At 51.8% G+C, this 20475-nt stretch overlaps 1 protein-coding gene across 7 annotated transcripts in view; it reads right to left on the bottom strand.

Annotated features, from left to right (window-relative positions):
- The window catches only part of LOC140210943 (solute carrier family 41 member 1), a 52348-nt gene extending 32248 nt beyond the window's left edge, over positions 1–20100 (bottom strand). The window contains exons 1-2 of one of the 7 annotated variants that reach the window (XM_072280225.1): positions 20009–20100; positions 7666–7908 (exon numbers count right to left, since the gene is read on the bottom strand). In XM_072280225.1, the coding sequence (XP_072136326.1) occupies positions 7666–7902 (237 nt within the window). In that variant the 5' untranslated portion in view covers positions 7903–7908; positions 20009–20100. Of the gene's footprint in view, positions 1–2645; positions 3244–7665; positions 7909–8780; positions 8996–9022; positions 9246–20008 lie in introns of those variants that run through there. The other 6 variants (XM_072280228.1, XM_072280223.1, XM_072280226.1 and 3 more) reach the window with 6 other exon arrangements.
- Between the last annotated feature and the right edge of the window lie 375 nt (positions 20101–20475).

The raw sequence follows: 20475 nt of genomic DNA, 5'->3' as shown, positions 1-20475 counted from the left end.
AGTATTGGGCTCACTCCTGGCTCCCTTATCGAAGAAAGGATGTGCTGGCGTTGGATAGGAGGTTCACAAAAGTGATCTTGCGAATGAAAGGGTTAGCGTACAAGAAGTGTTTGATGGCTCTGGGCTTGTAGTCGCAGGAGTTTGGGGAGTGGTGGAATCTCACTGAAACCTATCAAATATTGAAAGGACTAGTTAGAGTGGACATGAGAGGATGTTTCCTAGAGTGGGGGGAGTCCAGGACCAAAAGACACAGCTTCAGAATAGAGGGATGTCCAATTTAAACAGAGATCAGGAAGAATTTCTTTAGCCAGGGGGTGGTGAATCTGTGCAATTGTTTGCCATGGTCAGCTCGGGAGGCCAAGTCTTTAGGTGGATTTAAAGCCGAAACGGATAGGTTCTTGATTAATAAGGGAGTCAAAGGTTACGGGGAGAAGGCAGGGAGGGGAATGGAGTTGGGGGGGGGGGAGGAATCAGCCATGATGGAATGGCAGAGCAGAATTGTTAAGACTTGATGGGCTGAGAGGCCTAATTCTGTTCCTGTGTCTTGTGGCTTGAGCCTCTCCTATCCATGTAGGTGCCGTTTAAATGTCAAACAGAGTCAAGATAAATAAATTGCACCTGCAGCTGCTCTGCCTAATGCCACATCCCAAAGTTGTGTGGGTCACTGGGATAACATTGCCCCTCTGTGTGAGTGGGGGTGCAGAACTTGGGGGAGCTGATGGGAAAGTGGGGAGAATATATCAGGGTCAGTATATACAGGTATGAGGGTCGGTGTAGGTGGGTACTGATAGTTGGCACAGACTCTATACCATGTGTTATACAGCACAAGATCAGGCCCTTCAGCCCATCTGGTGCAGACTGACCAACATACCCATTAAGCTCGTTGCATTTGCCTGGGTTTGACCTATGTCCCTCTAAACCCTTCCCATCCACTTACCTGCCCAAGGCTCTTTTAATTGTGTTAATGTACCTGCCTCAAACACACGCCCTGGCAGGGGCAGGGGTTTACTCCACAAGGGAACAGCATGGGCACAGTGCTGGCCCCAACAGCCAGTTACATCCAAATATCTTTTAAATGAATTTGCAGAGATAGAGAGCGAGTTGGGGAGGAGGATGTGGAGGTCTTGAGGGGCAGACGGAGGGGGTCTCGGTGGGGAGGCAGACGAGGTCTCGCAGCACTGATCATCAAGAGGAGTGATTAAGGGAGTACTGAGGGATGGAGAGAGTGTTGGAAATTCTCGAAAGGTGGACTGCGAATGAAGTTTCTGAGAAGCTCTTTATCAGTAACTGTCAACGAACTTGGACCGAAAACAGAAGCATTCCTGCACTTTGCACATCTAGTGACACGCTTTAAATAGAACTAAACAATGTGGCAAATGTCACAAGATAGTTGGGGAAGGGGGAAGGGGGAGTGGATGGATGCAGAGGGTTAGCAACTCGGCAATGGGAAAATGGTCCTGTTAATCCAGTCTTCACACATCCCGGGAAAATATTCACAGCCAGTAAACCTTCTATAAACCAGCATAATGGGACAGGCTGCATTTTACCACCTCGCACTGTGTCAGGGAGGGTCACTCTGTGGGAGGGGTGACATTGAGGGAGGGTCACACTGTGGGAGGGGAGGTACTGAGGGAGGGTCACACTGTGGGAGGGGTGGTACCGAGGGAGGGTCACACTGTGGGAGGGGTGGTACTGAGGGAGGGTCACACTGTGGGAGGGGTGGTACTGAGGGAGGGTCACACTTTGGGAGGGGCGGTACAGAGGGAGGGTCACACTGTGGGAGGGGTGGTATGGAGGGAGGGTCACGCTGTGGGAGGGGTGGTATGGAGGGAGGGTCACGCTGTGGGAGGGGTGGTACTGAGGGAGGGTCACTCTGTGGGAGGGGTGGTACAGAGGGAGAGTCACTCTGTGGGAGTGGTGGTACTGTGGGAGGGTCACACTGTGGGAGTGGTGACATTGAAGGAGGGTCACACTGTGGGGGGGGTGGCACTGAGGTAGGGTCACACTGTGGGGGGGGTGGCACTGAGGGAGGGTCACACTGTGGGAGGGGTGGTACTGAGGGAGGGTCACACTGTGGGAGGGGGTGGTACTGAGGGAGGGTCACACTGTGGGAGGGGTGGTACAGAGGGAGGGTCACACTGAGGGAGGGGTCGTACCGAGGGAGGGTCACTCTGTGGGAGGGGTGGTACTGAGGGAGGGTCACTCTGTGGGGGGGTGGCACTGAGGGAGGGTCACACTGTGGGGGGGGGTGGCACTGAGGGAGCTCCTTGATCTACCCTTCCAGCCACATTGCACTGATGATTCTATCACGGGATCTTGCTGTGTGCAAGTTGGATCTCCCACAATGCATCAGTGACAGATGCTATTGGAAGCCCAGATATTGTGGTAGGCGCTATATAAATCTAGCCTTTCCTTCTGGGACACTGGAAATCAGAGATAGACTCACTGGCCCCCCCCCCCCCAACCTGATGGATAGAGGCCATTGATCCATTTGGCCTATACTATCCAACTCTGCAATATGTCACCCTTGTGTAACCCCCAAAAATAAGTCACTGCGGCCCCTTTAAGCCCCACCCAGTAGACCGAGAGCCTCCCCCGCCCCCCCACCAGTCCCCAGCAAGAGCACACAGCACAGAAATACCCACTTGTACCACGTCGACCACAATGCCGGCAGCCACCATCCCGAGGCCCGCCAGCAGGAAAGGCACGAGCACCTGGCAGGTCACGCCGGCACCCGTCTCGGCCTGGAATCCCGCCGGGAACTGGCTGTGGCGGCAGGCGAACCGGCGCAGCCTCTGCTCCTGGATCCACAACTCCAGCTGGATCTGCGTCACCAGCATGGCTGCAGAAGACCCCCCCCCTCTCCTCCCAAGCCTATCCCATGAGAACCTCCGCTCTCGACCCCTCTCCTCAGGCGCTGGATTCCGGCCCTCTGCCACACACACACACCCGCGGGCAGACAGCGACTTCGATTCCCCTGCCCTCTCCCTCCTGATCAGCCTCACTGTCCGCGAGCCCGTCCTCGGGTTCAAACCCAGGCGCCGTGCTCGGAATAACCACAACTGCCGATGGATTCAGAGGGCTGCCTCGAAGGTCAGAAGATCTGACGAGTCACCCAGAGATTTCAGCTGAATTCACTCCTGTCGACACCGGCGGACTTGAGGAGCAGGGAACGGGTTTACTTCTGACCTGCTGCTGGGGTCTCTCCCTCTCCCTCACCCGGCTGAGACTCGCTTCGCTCTCCCCTCCCCCGACAGGGATAAACATTCTGAACTGAGGCCCGGCCCCTGGCGGAGAGACTGGCTGTGCTGTTTCTGCAGAGTCACTGATTGCTGATGCACTGTGAATCTGTCTGCTCTTCAGCCGGGGACAGCTCTCCTGGAAGGGGGGGGAGGAGTGGAAGCCAGGGAGTACAGGTGGAAGGGAGTGCGGACTCTTCCCCCGATGAGGTCTCCTGGCATCAAACCATCCTGGGGCAAGGGGGGGGACCTCAGCCCCATTCCGCCTGCCACCCACCCCTCTCCGCTGAGCAGCAGAGCTTCTTTTCTCGTCCACCGTGGAGTGGGGGTGGGGGGGATATCCCTGGGATCCGCGGGTCACAGCGGCGGGCTCCGCCCGGGGGGGACGTTAGCAGTTCTGCGGGACGGAGGGCACAGCTGTGTCCGGTATTCCCAGAGAAAGAGCCGCGGCGTCAACAGGAACTGTGGGATGTCCAGGGAATGCTGGTCGCCTGGGAACCACAGGGGGATTAATTGAATCTTGGATGAGGTTGGGAATATTCGCATCCATAGACACTACCTGACTTGCTGCAAATACTGTATTCAGTTTACATTAGAACACAGAACAGTACAGCACAGAAACAGGCCATTCAGCCCACAATGTTGTACTGAACCAGTTAAAAAGCAAATCAAAGACACCCAAACACTAATCCCTCCTCCCTACACCACCTCCACATCCCTCCATCTTCCTCATATTTATGTGCCTATCCAAACATCTCTTAAAAGTCTCTAATGTATTTAACTCTACCACCATACTAGGCAGCACATTCCAGGCATCCCCCACTCTCGGAGTAAAAAAACTTACCCCTCACATCCCTCTTGAACCTACCCCCTCTCACCTTCAATGGATGCCCTCTAGAATTAGACATTTCAACCCTGGGAAACAGACACCGTCTGTCTACTCTGTCTATGCCTCTCATGATCTTATAAACCTCTATCAGATCTCCCCTCAGCCTCTGAAGCTCCAGAGAAAACAACCCGAGTTTATCTGACCTCTCGTGATAGCAGATACCCTGTAATCCAGACAGCGACATGGTAAACCTCTTCTGCATCCTTTCCAACATCCTTCCTACACTGGGACAACCAGAATTGTATGCAATATTCCAGATGAGGCCCAACGAGGGTTTTATAAAAGTTGTAGTGATTTAAGACATAGGAGCAGAATTCTGCCATTCGGCCCATCGAGTCTGCAACGCCATTCCATCATGGCTGATTTAATATCGCTCTCAACACCATTCTCCTCCCTGCAACCCTTACTAATCAACAACTTATCAAACTCCACTCTAAACCTACCCAAGGACTTGGCCTCCACAGCCGTCTGTGGCAGTGAATTCCGATTCACCACGCTCCAGCTAAAGAAATTCCTCCTCATCTCTGTTCTACAGGGACACCCCTCTATTCTGAGGCTGTGCCCTTTGGTCCTAGACTCTCCCACCAAAGGAAACGTCCTCTCCACACCCACTCTATCTAGACCTTTAAATACTCGATAGGTTTCAAAGAGTTACCCCTGCCCCTCCCCCCCAGTTCTAAACTCCAGCAAGTACAGGCCCAGAGCCATCAAACGTTCCTCATACGCTAACCTGGGTTAGCCTTGTGAACCTGCTCTTGGACCCTCTCCAACGTCACTGAAAACACACAGATGTAATGCTGAGGCTTTATTAGACACTGGTGAGGCCTCACTTGGGGTACTGGGAGTAGTTTTGGGCTGCTTATCTAAGGAAAGCTGTGCTGACACCAGAGAGGGTGCAGAGGAGGTTCACGAAGATGATGGGACGTAGAGGATAGCCCCCTCTCCCCTGAGGAACAGGCCCCCTCTCTGGCCGCAGCCGAGCTGGGGAGGATCCCAGTCGGGGCAAACCCAGGCGAAGCTGCAGGACCAGACAACATACCAGGTCAGGTGCTGAGAGACTGTGCGGCCCCGTCAACAGCAGCTTTAGCAGAGATCTTTACTACCCCTTTGAAACAACCCATTGTCCCTGCAGGGTTCAAGGCAGGCGGCTTCATTCCAGGGCCCGGCACTGACCTCAACTCAGCAGCTGCTAATGAACCGTATAAAATCCTATCTTCCAGCTGCATTCGACCCTTTCCAGTTCACCTGCTGCTTAAACCTGTCCACTGATGATACCAATGCCTCCCCCCCCAATCCATCCTGACCCAGCTAGAAAACAATGCCTTGTCACTCATCAACCCCAGTTCGACGTTTGACACAATCGTTCCTGACAGGCTGGTGTGTGAACGGTCCTCGACAGGACTCAACACTGCTCTCTGCAGTTCGATCGTGGACTTCTTGAGGGAAAGACACCATTCAGTGACTGTGGCAATATTTTGTTTTATACGTTGTGTGTGATAAATGTTCTGTGGGTGCACTGTGGCCGGAGGAATGTTGTTCCATTCGGTTGTACAGAACTGGGTGCCTATGACTTTTGCACAGTACTGCAGTAATATTATGTATTGCCCTGTACTGCTGCCACAGAAGAACTAATTTCATGACATACAGTATGTGAGTGATGATAAATCCGATTCTGATCTGGGTCTCTATTGTGGACTGAAAGTGGGAAGGGGGCGGGAAGAGGGGAATCACGGTTGGGAAAGGGGGAAGGGAGAGGGGAGGGAGCAGGAAGCACCAGAGAGACATTCCGTAAAGATCAATAAATCAATTGTTTGGAATCAAATGACCTTGCCTGGTGTCTCAGGGCTGGGTGTGTCTGCACTTGCACTACCCCCTGCCCCAGCACTCCTCTGCCACCTGTCCCACATCCCTCCTGCGGTGCTCCACTTTTGCCATTCCCAACATCCTTTGCTCCAGCCAGATCTACAAACTCGCTCTCTGCTCCATGTTGAGAAATAAAATAGTGTGGAAATGTCTCAGGCCTTCCATGCGGGATCAGTTACAGAGAGGAGTGTTGAGTCCCACGAGGACAGTTTACCCTCCAGCTTCCGAGGGATGATCGTGTTAAAAGCTGAACTGAAGGCGAGGAATGACATGCTGGCATAGAAGGCCGTACTAAAGTCCATGTGGACAACATCCACTGCCTCTCCTTCACCAACTTTCAGAATCAGAATCAGGTTTATTATCACCGGCATGTGATGTGAAATCTGTTAACTTAGCAGCAGCAGTTCAATGCAATACATAATCTAGCAGAGAAAAAAAAAGAAAAAATAAATAAATAAAATAAAAAATAATAAGTAAACCAATTACGTGCATTGAATAGGTTTTTAAAAACCTGTAAAAACAGAAATACTGTATATATTAAAAAAGTGAGGTAGTGTTCAAAGCTTCAATATCCATTTAGGAATCGGATGGCAGAGGGGAAGAAGCTGTTCCTGAATCGCTGAGTGTGTGCCTTCAGGCTTCTGTACCTCCTACCTGATGGTAACAGTGAGAAAAGGGCATGCCCTGGGAGCTTGAAGTCTTTAATAATGGACGCTGTCTTTCTGAGTCACCGCTCCCTGAAGATAACTCCTGGTAACTTCCTCAAAACAACTACACGACCTACCACAGACGAAGCCATGCTGACTATCCCTAATTTGTCCACGTCTATCCAAATACTTGTATATCTGGTCACTCAGAATACCCCTCAATAATTTACCTACATCTGACATCAGGCTCACCCAGCTGATAATTCCCTGGTGTTCTTAGAGCCTTTCTTAAACAACAGAAGGACATGAACTCTCCTCCAATCCTCCAGCACGTCACCCATGGCTAAGGACTGTGGATTTCAGGAAGGGAGATTGGGGGAACAAACGAACACCTCAATGAGGGGTCAGCACTGGATTTGGGGGGGGGGGTGCAGTTTCAAGAACCTGAGCTCCCACATCTATCCTTGGCTCGACCTATCTGCAATCACAAAGCAGCTACACTTCATTTGGAGTTTTGGGGAGATGTTTGATTCTAGGAGATTTCTACATTCTCACTGGTATAGAGGCTCCATCGTGATGAGAAAAAGCTGCAGGTTACAGACTCAACCAGTCCCATCTCCGGCACGACCCTTCCCGAATCGGTGGCATTTTCAAATGACCGTGCAGCATCCGTCACCACTCTCGCCCCACGGGACAGGCCCTCTTCTCATCGCGGAGGTGGTACAGGAGCCTGAAGACACAAACTGAAACGATTCAGGAACAGCTTCTTCCCCTCTACCATCAGATGTAGGAACGGCTCATGAACACCACTCCTCATTTGCCCTAATTATTTATTTTATTTCTCAGTGCAACTTGCAGTATTTTTTTTCTCTTGCTGCCACAAAGGAACAAATTTCAGCACCACCACAATCTGTTCTGGGACCCGCTGACCTGGGGGACCATTTCTCCCCAGCTTTCCCTCAGACACACCCAAACCCCCCCGGAAATCACTCGGCTCTGGATCCAATTTGGGAACAGAGTCACTGACCTGAATGATGTCAAGGACGAATCCAGCCAGGACCATGCCCAGGCCCGCCAGCAGGTACGGGAGCAGCACCTGGGAACACACCTCCTGCGCTGTTTCCCCCGCCTCTCGTCGACCCCAAAGGGCTCGGTCCGTCCATGCCCCCGGCTGCCGCTGCGGGGCCTGGACCCGGAGACGAGGCTGAGGTCGCTTCTCGTTCTTCAAGCCCCACTGCCCTTGCTGGGTCCCGGCGTCGTCCATCTTGGCCTTGGTGGGCAGAGAGAACACTGCCATGTCAGAGAGGCTGGAAGATGGGGTTCAAAGCTGCACCACCCCCTCCACCTGTAGGGGCTATTCCACACACAAGATCCGAGTGGAGGGGTCTCACGGGGTGGGCAGCGGGGCAAATTGGAGACTCACGGGTGGGCAGCGGGGCGAATTGGGGTCTCACAGGGTGGGCAGTGGAGCGAACTGGGGGCTCACGGGGTGGGCAGCGGGGCAAACCGGGGGCTCACGGGGCAGGCAGAGGGCGAATTGGGGGTTCACGGGGCGGGCAGCGGGGCGAATTGGAGACTCACGGGTGGGCAGCGGGGCGAATTGGGGTCTCACAGGGTGGGCAGTGGAGCGAACTGGGGGCTCACGGGGTGGGCAGTGGGGCGAACTGGGGGCTCACGGGGCGGGCAGCGGGGCAAACTGGGGGCTCACGGGGCAGGCAGAGGGCGAATTGGGGGTTCACGGGGCGGGCAGCGGGGCTAATTGGGGGCTCGCAGGGTGGGCAGCGGGGCTAATTGGGGGCTCGCGGGGTGGGCAGAGGGGTGAATTGGGGTCTCACGGGGTGGGCAGTGGGGTGAATTGGGGTCTCACGGGGTGGGCAGTGGGGTGAACTGGGGGTTCACGGGGCGGGCAGCGGGGCAAATTAGGGGCTCACGGGGGCGGGCAGCAGGGTGAATTGGGGTCTCATGGGGCGGGCAGAGGGGCGAATTGGGGTCTCACGGGGTGGGCAGCGGGGCGAATTGGGGGCTCGCGGGGCGGACAGCGGGGCGAATTGGAGGCTCGCGGGGCGGGGGGCGGGCAGCGGGGCGAATTAGGGTCTCATGGGGCGGGCAGAGGGGCGAATTGGGGACTTTCAGACAGTGTACCTGATTGGAAGACCACCTTTGACTGGGGAGTGTCTGTCATCGCACAGTGTAGACAGGAGAGGTGAGGGAAGAGGGCTGGAGGGAGGGAAATTGAATGGGAACATGGGAGAGGGAGGACGAGGGGTGATATGCGATTTGGGAGGGATCTGCCACTGGGAAGGGACACCGTTCAATGGGATCCCAGCCATACGGCTCGAAGTTCCGAAACTCTTAACGAAAGTTTGACGGAACTTCGTTCTGACCTCCGGCTTCGGGATACGTCCCGCCTCTTCCGGCGTCCTCACCCCCGTTTGTATCCCAGACCACTGGAAGATCCCTCAGTTTATTAATTCATATTTTGATTAATTCAACGTGGACGAGACCGAAGAGACGACTGTGGAGTTTCGGAAGGGGCGGGCTGATCACTCCTCACTGCTCCACCGTGGAGAGTCAGGAGACTCGAGTTTCCGGCCGCGCACGTAACTGACAATGTCACCTGCTCCCGCAACACTACCTCTTTGGTGAAGAAAGCACAGGAGTTTGGGACTAACCCCCCCCCCCCCCCGTTTTCACTAAATTTTACAGGAACACCCTCCCTTCGAGTGTGCCCGGACCAGATGCATCACCGTCTGATACGAGAATGGCCGGGCATCGAAACATAGAAAACCTGCAGCACAATACAGGCCCTTCGGCCCACAAAGCTGTGCTGAACATGTCCTGACCTTAGAGATTATCTGCGGTTACCCATAGCCCTCTATTTTTCTTAGCTCCATGTACCTATCCAAAAGTTTCTTAAAAGACCCTATCGTTTCTCCTCCACCACCATCACCGGCAGCCTATTCCACGTACTCACCACTCTCTACGTAAAAAATCTTAAACCCCGACATCTCCTCTGTACCTACTCCCCAGCACCTTAAACTGTGCCCTCTCGTACTAGCCATTTCAGCCCTGGGGAAAATCCAGGCAACATCCTTGTAAATCTCCTCTGCACCCTTTCTATGGGTTTCCACATCCTTCCTGTAGTGACTGAAAGTCAAAGTTCAAAGTAGATTTACTATCAAAGTACATACATGTCATCATATACAACCCTGAGATTCATTTTCTTGTGAGCATACTCAATAATAACCGTAATAGAATCAATGACAAGACTGCACCCAACAGGACGGACAAACGACAATAGTGCAAAAGACAACAAACTGAGCAAATACAAAAATAATAATAACGAATAAATATCCAGACCATGAGATGAAGAGTCCTACAAAGTGAAGAGTCCTGATGCTCCTGTATCTTCCTCCTGATGGCAGCAGTGATGAGAGGGGTTGTCCTGGGTGGTGGGGGCCCCTGATGATGGATGCTGCTTTCCTGCGACATTTCATGTAGATGTGCGCAATGGTGGGGAGGGCTTTACTAGTGGTAGACTGTCCCTACAAAGGATTGCTGAGAGGGTCATTGGGGTCTCTATTCTACCCAGAATCATCATCAAGATCTCTATTCCATCCAGAATCATCATCGTGGTCGCTATTCCATCCAGAATCATCATCGGGGTCTCTGTTCCAACCAGAATCATCATCGTGGTCGCTATTCCATCCAGAATCATCATCAGGGTCTCTGTTCCATCCAGAATCATCATCGGGGTCTCTGTTCCATCCAGAATCATCATCAGGGCCTCTGTTCCATCCAGAATCATCATCGGGGTCTCTGTTCCACCTCGAATCATCAGTGGGGTCTCTGTACCATCCAGAATCATCATCGGGGTATCTGTTCCATCCAGAATCATCATCGGGGTCTCTGTTCCACCTCGAATCACAGTGGGGTCTCTATTTCACCCAGAATCAATCAGAATCAGGTTTAATATGACAGGCATATGTCATGAGTTTGTAAATCTGGCGGGAGCAAAGGATGTTGGGAATGGCGAGGGTGGAGGGCCGTGGGAGGGGTGGGGATCAGGTGTCAGAGGGTGTGGGTCGGGCGTCAGAGGGATGTGGGTGGGGCGTCAGAGGTGTGTGGGTCAGGTGTCAGAGGGTGTGGGTCGGGAGTCAGAGGGATGTGGGTCAGGTGTCAGAGGGATGAGGGTCCAGTGTCAGAGGGGTGTGGGACGGGTGTGGGTCAGCTGTGGGTCAGGTGTCAGAGGGGTGTGGGTCAGGCATTAGAGGGGTGTGGGACTGGAGTCAGAAGAGTGTGGGTCAGGTGTCAGAGGGGTGTGGGATGGGAGTCAGAGGGGTGTGGGTCAGGTGTCAGAGTGGTGTGGGTCGGGTGTCGGGGGGGTGTGGGTCAGGTGTCAGAGGGGTTTGGGTCAGGTGTCAGGGGGGTGTGGGACGGATGTCAGAGGCGTGTGGGTTGGATGTCAGAGGGGTGTGGGTCGGGTGGCAGAGGGGTGTGGATCGGGTGTCAGAGGGTGTGGGTGGTGTCAGGGGATGTGGGTCGGGTGTCAGAGGGGTGTAGGTCGGGTATCAGAGGGGTATGGGACGGGTGTGGGTCAGCTGTGGGTCAGGTGTCAGAGGGGTGTGGGTCAGGCATCAGAGGGGTGTGGGTCGGGTGTCGGGGGGTGCGGGACAGGAGTCAGAGGGGTGTGGGTCAGGTGTCAGAGGGGTGTGGGTTGGGTGTCAGAGGGGTGTGGGTCGGGTGGCAGAGGGGTGTAGGTCAGGTGTGAGAGGGGTGTGGGTCGGGCGTCAGGGGGGTGTGGGTCGGATGTCAGAGTGGTTGTGGGATGGGTGTCAGAGGTGTGGGTTGGGTGTCGGGGGTGTGGGTCAGGTATCAGAGGAGTATAGGATGGGTGTCAGGGGGGTGTGGGTCGGGTGGCAGAGGGGTGTGGGTCGGGTGTCAGGGGGGTGTGGGTCGGGTGTCAGAGGGGTGTGGGTTGGGTGTCAGAGGTGTGTGGGTCGAGTGTCAGGGTGTGTGGGTCAGGTGCTGGGGGCGTGGGTGGGCGTGATGCAGACACAGCCCTGACACACTAGGGAAGGTCATTTGTTGGTAAACAATTGATTTATTGATCATTACAGAATCTCTCTCTGGTGCTTCCCACTCCCTCCCCTCTCCCTTCCCCTTTCCCAACGATTCCCCTCTCCCTCCCCCTTCCCACTCCCAGTTCACAATGGAGACCCAGATCAGAATCACTCACATAAGTCATGAACTTTTTTTGTGTGGCAGCAGTACAGTGCAATACATAAAATTACTACAGTACCGTGCAAAAGTCTTAAGCATCCTAACTACATATGTATAGTTGTATATAGTTTTATATATATATAAACTCAGACACACCACGTAAAGTAATATTAAATATTCTATGCACTGTGTTGTGCACTTTTACCTGGAGGAATGTTGCTTCATTTGGCGGTATGCGTATGTGGGTGTGTTTAAAATGACAATAAACTTGAACTAAAAATGTTACCTGATATAATAAACTTCCTGGAAACACTGAGGGAACATGAGATACCAGGCAGACAAACGAGGGTATTGATTGCAACAGATGGATGTGAAGGCCAAGTCATTGAGTGTATTTAATGTGGAAGTTGATAGATTCTTGATTAGTCAGGGCATTAAAGGTTACAGGAAGGAGGTAGGAGAACAGAATTGAGAGAGATAACAAATCAGCTGTGTTGGAATGGTGCTGCAGACTCGATGGGCTGATTCTCCCCTATGCTTTATTGTCATAGAATGTGATGGTCAGAACTGCACACAATGCTCCAGGTGTGGTCTCACTAACGTCTCGTAGGGTGTTACAGCTCCTTTACTCAGGACCCTGACTGCTGAAGTTCAAGTTCAGGTGTACTGTCATCTGACCATGCATTATACAGCCGAATGAAGCAACGTCCCTCCAGACCACAGTGCATCACACAGCACATTAGACAAAATATTACCATAAATATGTTAAAATATAATTTAAAAATGAACGTGAAGTGCATAGCACAGGTAAACAGTGAACAGCTCGCTGTCCGAGTGACGAGACCTCGGTGGTGGCAGGGTATTCATTGGTCTCCCAGCCTGAGGGAAGAAGATGGCGCTAAGCAATGACTCTTTTGCTTGCATCTTTGGAAACAGCGCCATTTCCATCTTTAATATCTTTATTTTTTCCCTTTCAGGGCTCTTTTGAAGACCTTGACCTGGAGTTGCACATTGACTACTGTTCTTTGCTGGAATGGGACCCGCTCTCGGGGTTTCACAACTGGCCGCTACCCAATGTGCCAAGGGTGTGGCCTAAGAGTTTTGCTCGCATTTGGAGGCCTAGGATCTCACAGCTCTGGAGATAGGTGGACCGAAGGTCAGTGTGTCGTGGGAGGTCGAAGATCTTTGGCTGTGTGCCCAGTGACCTGAGATCTTTGGGCATAGAGCTCGGCAAAAGTGATGCAGTGGACTTTTAATGTCATAAACCAGCAAGTTGCTTGTTATGTCTCCCCGCTCATTGTGAAAACGGAGACACCTCTTTCTCCCTTATTAGGAAGAGAGAGAGCCTGTGGTATTTCGAATACCGGGTGAACAAGTAGTCTTTGGGGTAACTGCAAGTCCGTGTCTTTGCTGTTGCTTTGCTCACGCTTGCGTGCTCGGTGACAGGTGCCATTGGTTTTTCTCGCTGGTGGAGGGGATCGTTGCTTGCTGTCGCTTACGCGCGGGAGGGAGGGGAGATGGGGGGGGCGACTTTGGGGTTCTAACATTTAACCGTCATTCATTCTTTGGGGCACTCCTTTTCTCGTGGATGATTGTGAAGAAAAAGCATTTCAGGATTTATATTGTGTACACTTCTCTGACAAGGAAACACACGTTGAAACAGGCCGAGCAACACACACAAAATCATGCTCTGATTTCCAGCATCCGCAGATTTTCTCTTGTTTGTGAAATAGATCAATTGTGTTAATGGCCAAGATATCCCGAGGAGGTGCTGGGGGCAGCCCACAAATCTATCCGCTCATTTAGGCTCCAACAGAGCGAACTGAATAGAACAACACAAACAACAACAACAGCCGCCAAGCAGGTCACTCCCCCACAGAGGCAGGCCGACTTCGTCCCTCCACCCTCATTCATCGTCATTGAGTGCCCCGTGGTCTGGTGTGGGTGTGGCTGCAGGAAGCAGGGTCGGTGTGTTTGCAGGATTAGTGAGTTTGGCGACACTGTGAAGGGTGCTCTTAGCCCACAGGGTGATATCAGTGAAGTGGCTGCAAGATGGCGGATCGAGTTTAATCCAGATAAGTGTGAGGTGATGCGTTTTGGAAGCACTAATATGGTTGGCCGGGTGGAGATCAGTCTCTACCAAAGGAATGTAAGGTAAGGCACTCTGCCCCTCTGCTAGCCTGAAGATCAAAAGTTCAATGTAAATTTTATTATCAGAGTACAGATATGTCACCAAATACAACCCCCAGATTCATTTTCTTGTTGGCATCCTCAGCAAATCTATAGAATACGAACTACAGCAGGGTCTATGAAAGGTCAACCAGGGTGTGGAAGACAACAAACTGTGAAAACGCAAATGTAAATAAATAGCAATAAATAATGAGGACAGGAGTTAGAGTCCCTAAAGTGAGATCATTGGCTGTGGGAACATCTCAATGATGGGGCAAGTGAGTGTAGTTAACCCCTTTTGTTCAAGAGCCTAATGGTTGAGGGGGATTAACCCTGGTGGTGTGAGTCCTGAGGCTCCTGTGCCTCCTACCTGATGGCAGCAGTGAGAAGAGAGCATGGCCTGGGTGGTGGGGATCTCTGATAATGGACGCTGCTTTCCTGTGACAGCGCTCCATATAGTTGTGCTCAATGATGGGAGGGCTTTGCTCATGACGTACTGGTCGAATCCACTACCTTTTGCAGGATTCTCTGACCTAGGGCACTCCGTGCAAGGATTCAGAGTGTGGTTCTCCGTGTTACGTTGGAGTATAGACTGCTCGGGTGGGTATCCTCCCACACTCCCCCCCCCCCCGGTTATTACATCCTTAAGCACTATAAACACAAAGATTCTGCAGATGTTGGAAATCCAGAGCAACACACACAAAATGCTGGAGGAACTCTGCAGGTCAGGCAGCATCTTTGGAGAATAAACAGTTGGGCCGAGACCCTCGGCCGCTAGCCTCTTCTTTCCTATTGCCAAACCAACTTCCGATTCACGCACGAGGTGCCGGAGGAACTCACTGCACCAGGCAGCATCCGGCCCTGAAGAAGTGTCTTGGCTCAGAACGTCGACTGTCCTCTTCCCTCCATGGATGCTGCCTGAGTGGCTGAGTTCCTGCAGCATTCTGTGCATCTCCTGTAGGGCACTGTGTAACGATCTGATCTGAATAAGCAGAATGCAAGACAAGTTCTTCACTATATCTTGCTACATGTGACAATAATACCAATTTTAGTCCCAATTGTGTTCAATGGTCAAAGTAAATTTATTATCAAAGTACATATACATCACCATACACAATTCTGAGATTCATTTTCTTGTGAGCATTCTCAATAATCCATAATGGAATAATAACCATAACAGAAGCATTGAAAGATCACAGAAACTGGGTTTTCAACCAAAGTGCAAAAGACAACACACTGTACAAATACAAAAAGAAATAATAATAATATGAAATAAATAAGCAACAAATATCGAGCAGATGAGATGAAGAGTCCTTGAAAGTGAGTTCGTAGGTTGTGACAACAGCTTGGTATTGGAGTGAGTGAAGTTGAGTGAAGTCATTCCCTCTGGTTCAGGAGCCCGATGGTTGAGGGGTAATAACTGTTCCTGAACCTGGTGGTGTGGGACCTGATGGTTGAGGGGTAATAACTGTTCCTGAACCTGGTGGTGTGGGACCTGACGGTTGAGGGGTAATAACTGTTCCTGAACCTGGTGGTGTGGGACCTGATGGTTGAGGGTAATAACTGTTCCTGAACCTGGTGGTGTGGGACCTGATGGTTGAGGGGTAATAACTGTTCCTGAACCTGGTGGTGTGAGACCTGATGGGTGAGGGGTAATAACTGTTCCTGAACCTGGTGGTGTGGGTCCTGATGGTTGAGGGGTAATAACTGTTCCTGAACCTGGTGGTGTGGGACCTGACGGTTGAGGGGTAATAACTGTTCCTGAACCTGGTGGTGTGGGACCTGACAGTTGAGGGGTAATAACTGTTCCTGAACCTGGTGGTGTGGGACCTGATGGTTGAGGGGTAATAACTGTTCCTGAACCTGCTGGTGTGGGACCTGATGGTTGAGGGGTAATAACTGTTCCTGAACCTGGTGGTGTGGGGCCTGATGGTTGAGGGGTAATAACTGTTCCTGAACCTGGTGGTGTGGGACCTGATGGTTGAGGGGTAATAACTGTTCCTGAACCTGGTGGTGTGGGACCTGACGGTTGAGGGGTAATAACTGTTCCTGAACCTGGTGGTGTGGGACCTGTTGGTTGAGGGGTAATAACTGTTCCTGAACCTGGTGGTGTGGGACCTGATGGTTGAGGTGTAATAACTGTTCCTGAACCTGGTGGTGTGGGACCTGACGGTTGAGGGGTCATAACTGTTCCTGAACCTGGTGATGTGGGTCCTGACGGGTGAGGGGTAATAACTGTTCCTGAACCTGGTGGTGTGGGACCTGACGGTTGAGGGGTAATAAATGTTCCTGAGCCTGGTGGTGTGGGACCTGTCGGTTGAGGGGTCATAACTGTTCCTGAACCTGGTGGTGTGGGACCTGATGGTTGAGGGGTAATAACTGTTCCTGAACCTGGTGGTGTGGGACCTGATGGTTGAGGGGTAATAACTGTTCCTGAACCTAGTGGTGTGGGACCTAATGGTTGAGGGGTAATAACTGTTCCTGAACCTGGTGCTGTGGGACCTGATGGTTGAGGGTAATAACTGTTCATGAGCCTGGTGGTGTGGGACCTGATGGTTGAGGGGTAATAACTATTCCTGAACCTGGTGGTGTGGGATCTGATGGTTGAGGGGTAGTAACTGTTCCTGATCCTGGTGGTGTGGGATCTGATGGTTGAGGGGTAATAACTGTTCCTGAACCTGGTGGTGTGGGACCTGATTGTTGAGGTGTAATAAGTGTTCCTGAACCTGGTGGTGTGGGACCTGATGGTTGAAGGGTAATAACCGATCCTGAGCCTGGTGGTGTGGGTCCTGAGGCTCCTGTATCTTCCTCCTGATGGCGGCAGTGAGAAGAGAGATGAGCTGAGTGGTGGGGGTCCCAATGATGAATGCTGCTTTCTGCTCCGTGTAGATGTGTTCAATGGTGGGGAGAGTCTACCCGTGATGGAGTGGGCCGTATCCACTACACTTTGTCATTCAAGGACCGTGGTGTTTCCATCCGAGACTGTGATCTAACCAGAGAATATACTCTCCACCACCCATCTAACATCACAAAGATGTTAATTGTTCAATCGTCTGTTATCAGCTACTTCAAGGTGTAAAATTGTTATTTCTTTCTAGTATTTTTCTTGCAGTTTAACTTTCCTATTCGTGCTTATAATTTTTATATGATCACTTATATACATGTAATTGTTCAATAAATTTTCCAATAATTACGTGTACCTGCCAGGAAACACGGAGGAGAATTGACCCAAACACAGAGCAGTGGAGACAATTTAGCACTAAATGATCTTTTACTAATAAACTTCAAATTAACAAACCCCGAGGGCCACAAAACAAGAGAGAACAGATACTTCACACGACAAGGCAACAAAGTAACTGAAGGCACAGAGCAACGGGCTGAGGCTGAGTGATGAGAGCTGGTTCAATGAGTGAGCAAGGGTTGTGCATGAGAGCTGGGTTTGAATAGGCTGCAGGCGAGGAGTTGGAAACTAGTGGCACATGACTCCTGTTAGTGTGTGGAAACTGGGAGGTGCAGGCCAGGCAAAACCTTTCATCCTACAACCGGCACCCTACGGCCCAGGACAAGCCGGCTGAGTCCGGTGGAACTCAATAAGCAATGGATTCAGAATGAAACTGGACGGCACCCAAGATCTCTCCTCCAGGCTGTAGCCTTCCCAGTTGACTGGGTGCCGCACACCTCATCCACGACATCAGCTGGCAAACCACGTACGCTGGACCACCCTCCACCATCTTTGGTTCTGGAGGTGCAGGTTCCGGAGGATTGATGGAACCTCATTAATAGTCTTGAGGCAGGACATGTCAAGGTAGGTGTGGTCCTGAGGGATGGTGGCAGCTGGAGATGGCAAGTGACTGGGTTGATGCCATGGGTAATCTTAAAGGGACCAAAGAGCTGGGACGAGAGCTTGCAGGAGTCAGTGCAGAGGGGAAGATCCCGGGTGGATAGGGAATGGTCCCCAGGCCGGAGGAGTCTGGTTGGGCACCAACAGCAGTTGACCAGTTGGCAGCTGAGATGGCCCTTCGTGCCCTCGTCCAAGTATTCCAGCATTGGCGAACTGGTGCCCAGGGGGACTTGGAACTCTACCATTGGCTCTTCCATAGGGAACAACAGGGGTTGTTAGCCCTGAAGCACTTCAAAGGGTGATATACCTGTGGCAGGGGAGATGCGTAGATTGTGGGACAGTTCGGCCCAGAGCAGATACTCCATCCATGTGGAAGGGTTAGAGGCGGTGAAGCATCACAGAAACTCATCCATCACCTGATTGACTCTTTCTGACTGACCGTTGGCCCGATTGGCTCTTTCTGACTGACCGTTGGTCTGATTGGCTCTTTCTGACTGACCATTGATCTGATTGGCTCTTTCTGACTGACTGTTGGCCCGAGTGGCTCTTTCTGACTGACCATTGATCTGATTGGCTCTTTCTGACTGACCGTTGGTCTGATTGGCTCTTTCTAACTGACAGTTGATCTGATTGGCTCTTTCTGACTGACCGTTGGTCTGATTGGCTCTTTCTAACTGACAGTTGATCTGATTGGCTCTTTCTGACTGACCGTTGGTCTGATTGGCTCTTTCTAACTGACAGTTGATCTGATTGGCTCTTTCTGACTGACCGTTGGTCTGATTGGCTCTTTCTGACTGACAGTTGATCTGATTGGCTCTTTCTGACTGACCGTTGGTCTGCGGACGGATGATAACCAGAGGACAAACTCACTGAGGTGCGGAGGAGGGAGCAGAAAGCTCGCCAGAAACGGGAGACGAATTGTGGGCCCCAGTCTGACACAATGCTGGGGGGAAGCCAAGGAAGTGAACTTCATTGGAGAACCAGGTCTGCTGTCTCAGCATCTGACAGAAGTTTGGGAACAGCAATGAAGTGGGCCGCTTTGGAGAACTGGTCCACCACTGCCACGATGATCGTGGCCCCATCGGAAGGTGGCAGACCCGTGATGAAATCCGTGGCAATGTGGGGCTGGCGAGGCCACACGAGTCTAGAGGGCCGCTGGTTGCAGGAATTGGACTGGGGGCATCAAGGGCAGGTAGTGACAAACTGACATACACCTGTGATCATGGGGGTAGGGGGCATCTGAACCAGCATTGCAGAAAATCCAGGGTCCATTGTGTGCCCAGATGGCAGGACGGGGGGTGAGGAGTGTGTGCCCGGATGCAGGACTGGGGTGAGGAGTGTGTGCCCAGATGGCAGGATGAGGGTGAGGAGTAGGCCCACTGAAGAGTTTGTGAGCGCACAGCTGCCAACACGTACACGCGGTTTTCTATCATCCATATGCCAATCTAAGAGTCTGTTAAATGTGCCTAGTGTACTGCCTCTACCACCACCCTGACACGTGTTCCACACACCCATCACGTGTAAATAACCTACCCGTGACGTCTCTCCTACACATCCCTCCAAACACCTTAAAATGTTACCCCCTGGTATTTGCCATTATCCTGGGGAAATGTCTGCCTGTCCACACTACCTATGTCTCCTATCATCTTCTACACCTCCCTCAAGTCTCTTCTCGACACACGCAGATCGCTGGAGGAACTCAGCAGGCCAGACAGCACCTATGGAAAAGAGTAAACAGTCGATATTTCGGGACCCTTCTTCATGGCACATGTCTCCTCTCGTCCTCCCTCACTCCAAAGAGAAAAGCCCGAGCTCACTCAGCCTTTCCTAAGAGATGCTCTCTAATCCAGGCAGCACCCTGGTAAGCCTCCTCCGCACCCTCTCTAAAGCTCCACATCCTTCCTATAGCGAGGCGACCAGAACTGAACACAATGCTCCAATATTTTACCTTTCAACTTTACAATTCTGATCTTTATTATTGTCATGAAAGTACTGCAGGAAATCCACAAGTCCAGAAATAAAACATGCTGCTAACGTCTCAGGATCCCGAGGGTCCGAACGTTTTGAACCAGACTCCCAAACTCTTAGCAAGAAATACTGTGCCAGAAAAAAGGATGAAAATTGGAATTGTAAATACCTTTCTTTGGAGCTTTAGGTATGTGACAGGGACATTCTGGCCTCAAGTAGTCAGGACTTGACCATTCCCCAGCGAAGACTGTTCTGGTCAGGACTTGACCAGCCCGCAGTGAACACTGTCACATCCACAGCCTTCCTCGGAACGGGCCGGCTATTTTTGACAGTGCTCAGTTTCATATTTCAGCTCTGTTGGCAGGTTGTGAATCACTGAAGCAGGTTCAGATGACATTTAGAGGGAGAGAGAGACCGTTTACCCTGCATCATTGCCTAAAGCGGGATTGGGATTCCGTCGAGCTTCCGGGTACGGGTGAGCATTGGGTGATCTTTGACAGGTGAAAGGCCACACTGGCTCTGTGCCAGAACCTCACAGAACCTCAGACTATGCTGGTCGTTGACACATATGACCCATTTCACAGTACAATCTGTGGCCACTTTATTATGTACCTCATGTAGTTTTTAAAATAGCCA

This window comes from Mobula birostris, chromosome 16 (assembly GCF_030028105.1).
Source record: "Mobula birostris isolate sMobBir1 chromosome 16, sMobBir1.hap1, whole genome shotgun sequence".
Classification (NCBI taxonomy): domain Eukaryota; kingdom Metazoa; phylum Chordata; class Chondrichthyes; order Myliobatiformes; family Myliobatidae; genus Mobula; species Mobula birostris.
Note: the sequence above shows the minus strand (reverse complement) of the source record. Positions and strands in the feature narration are given on the sequence as shown.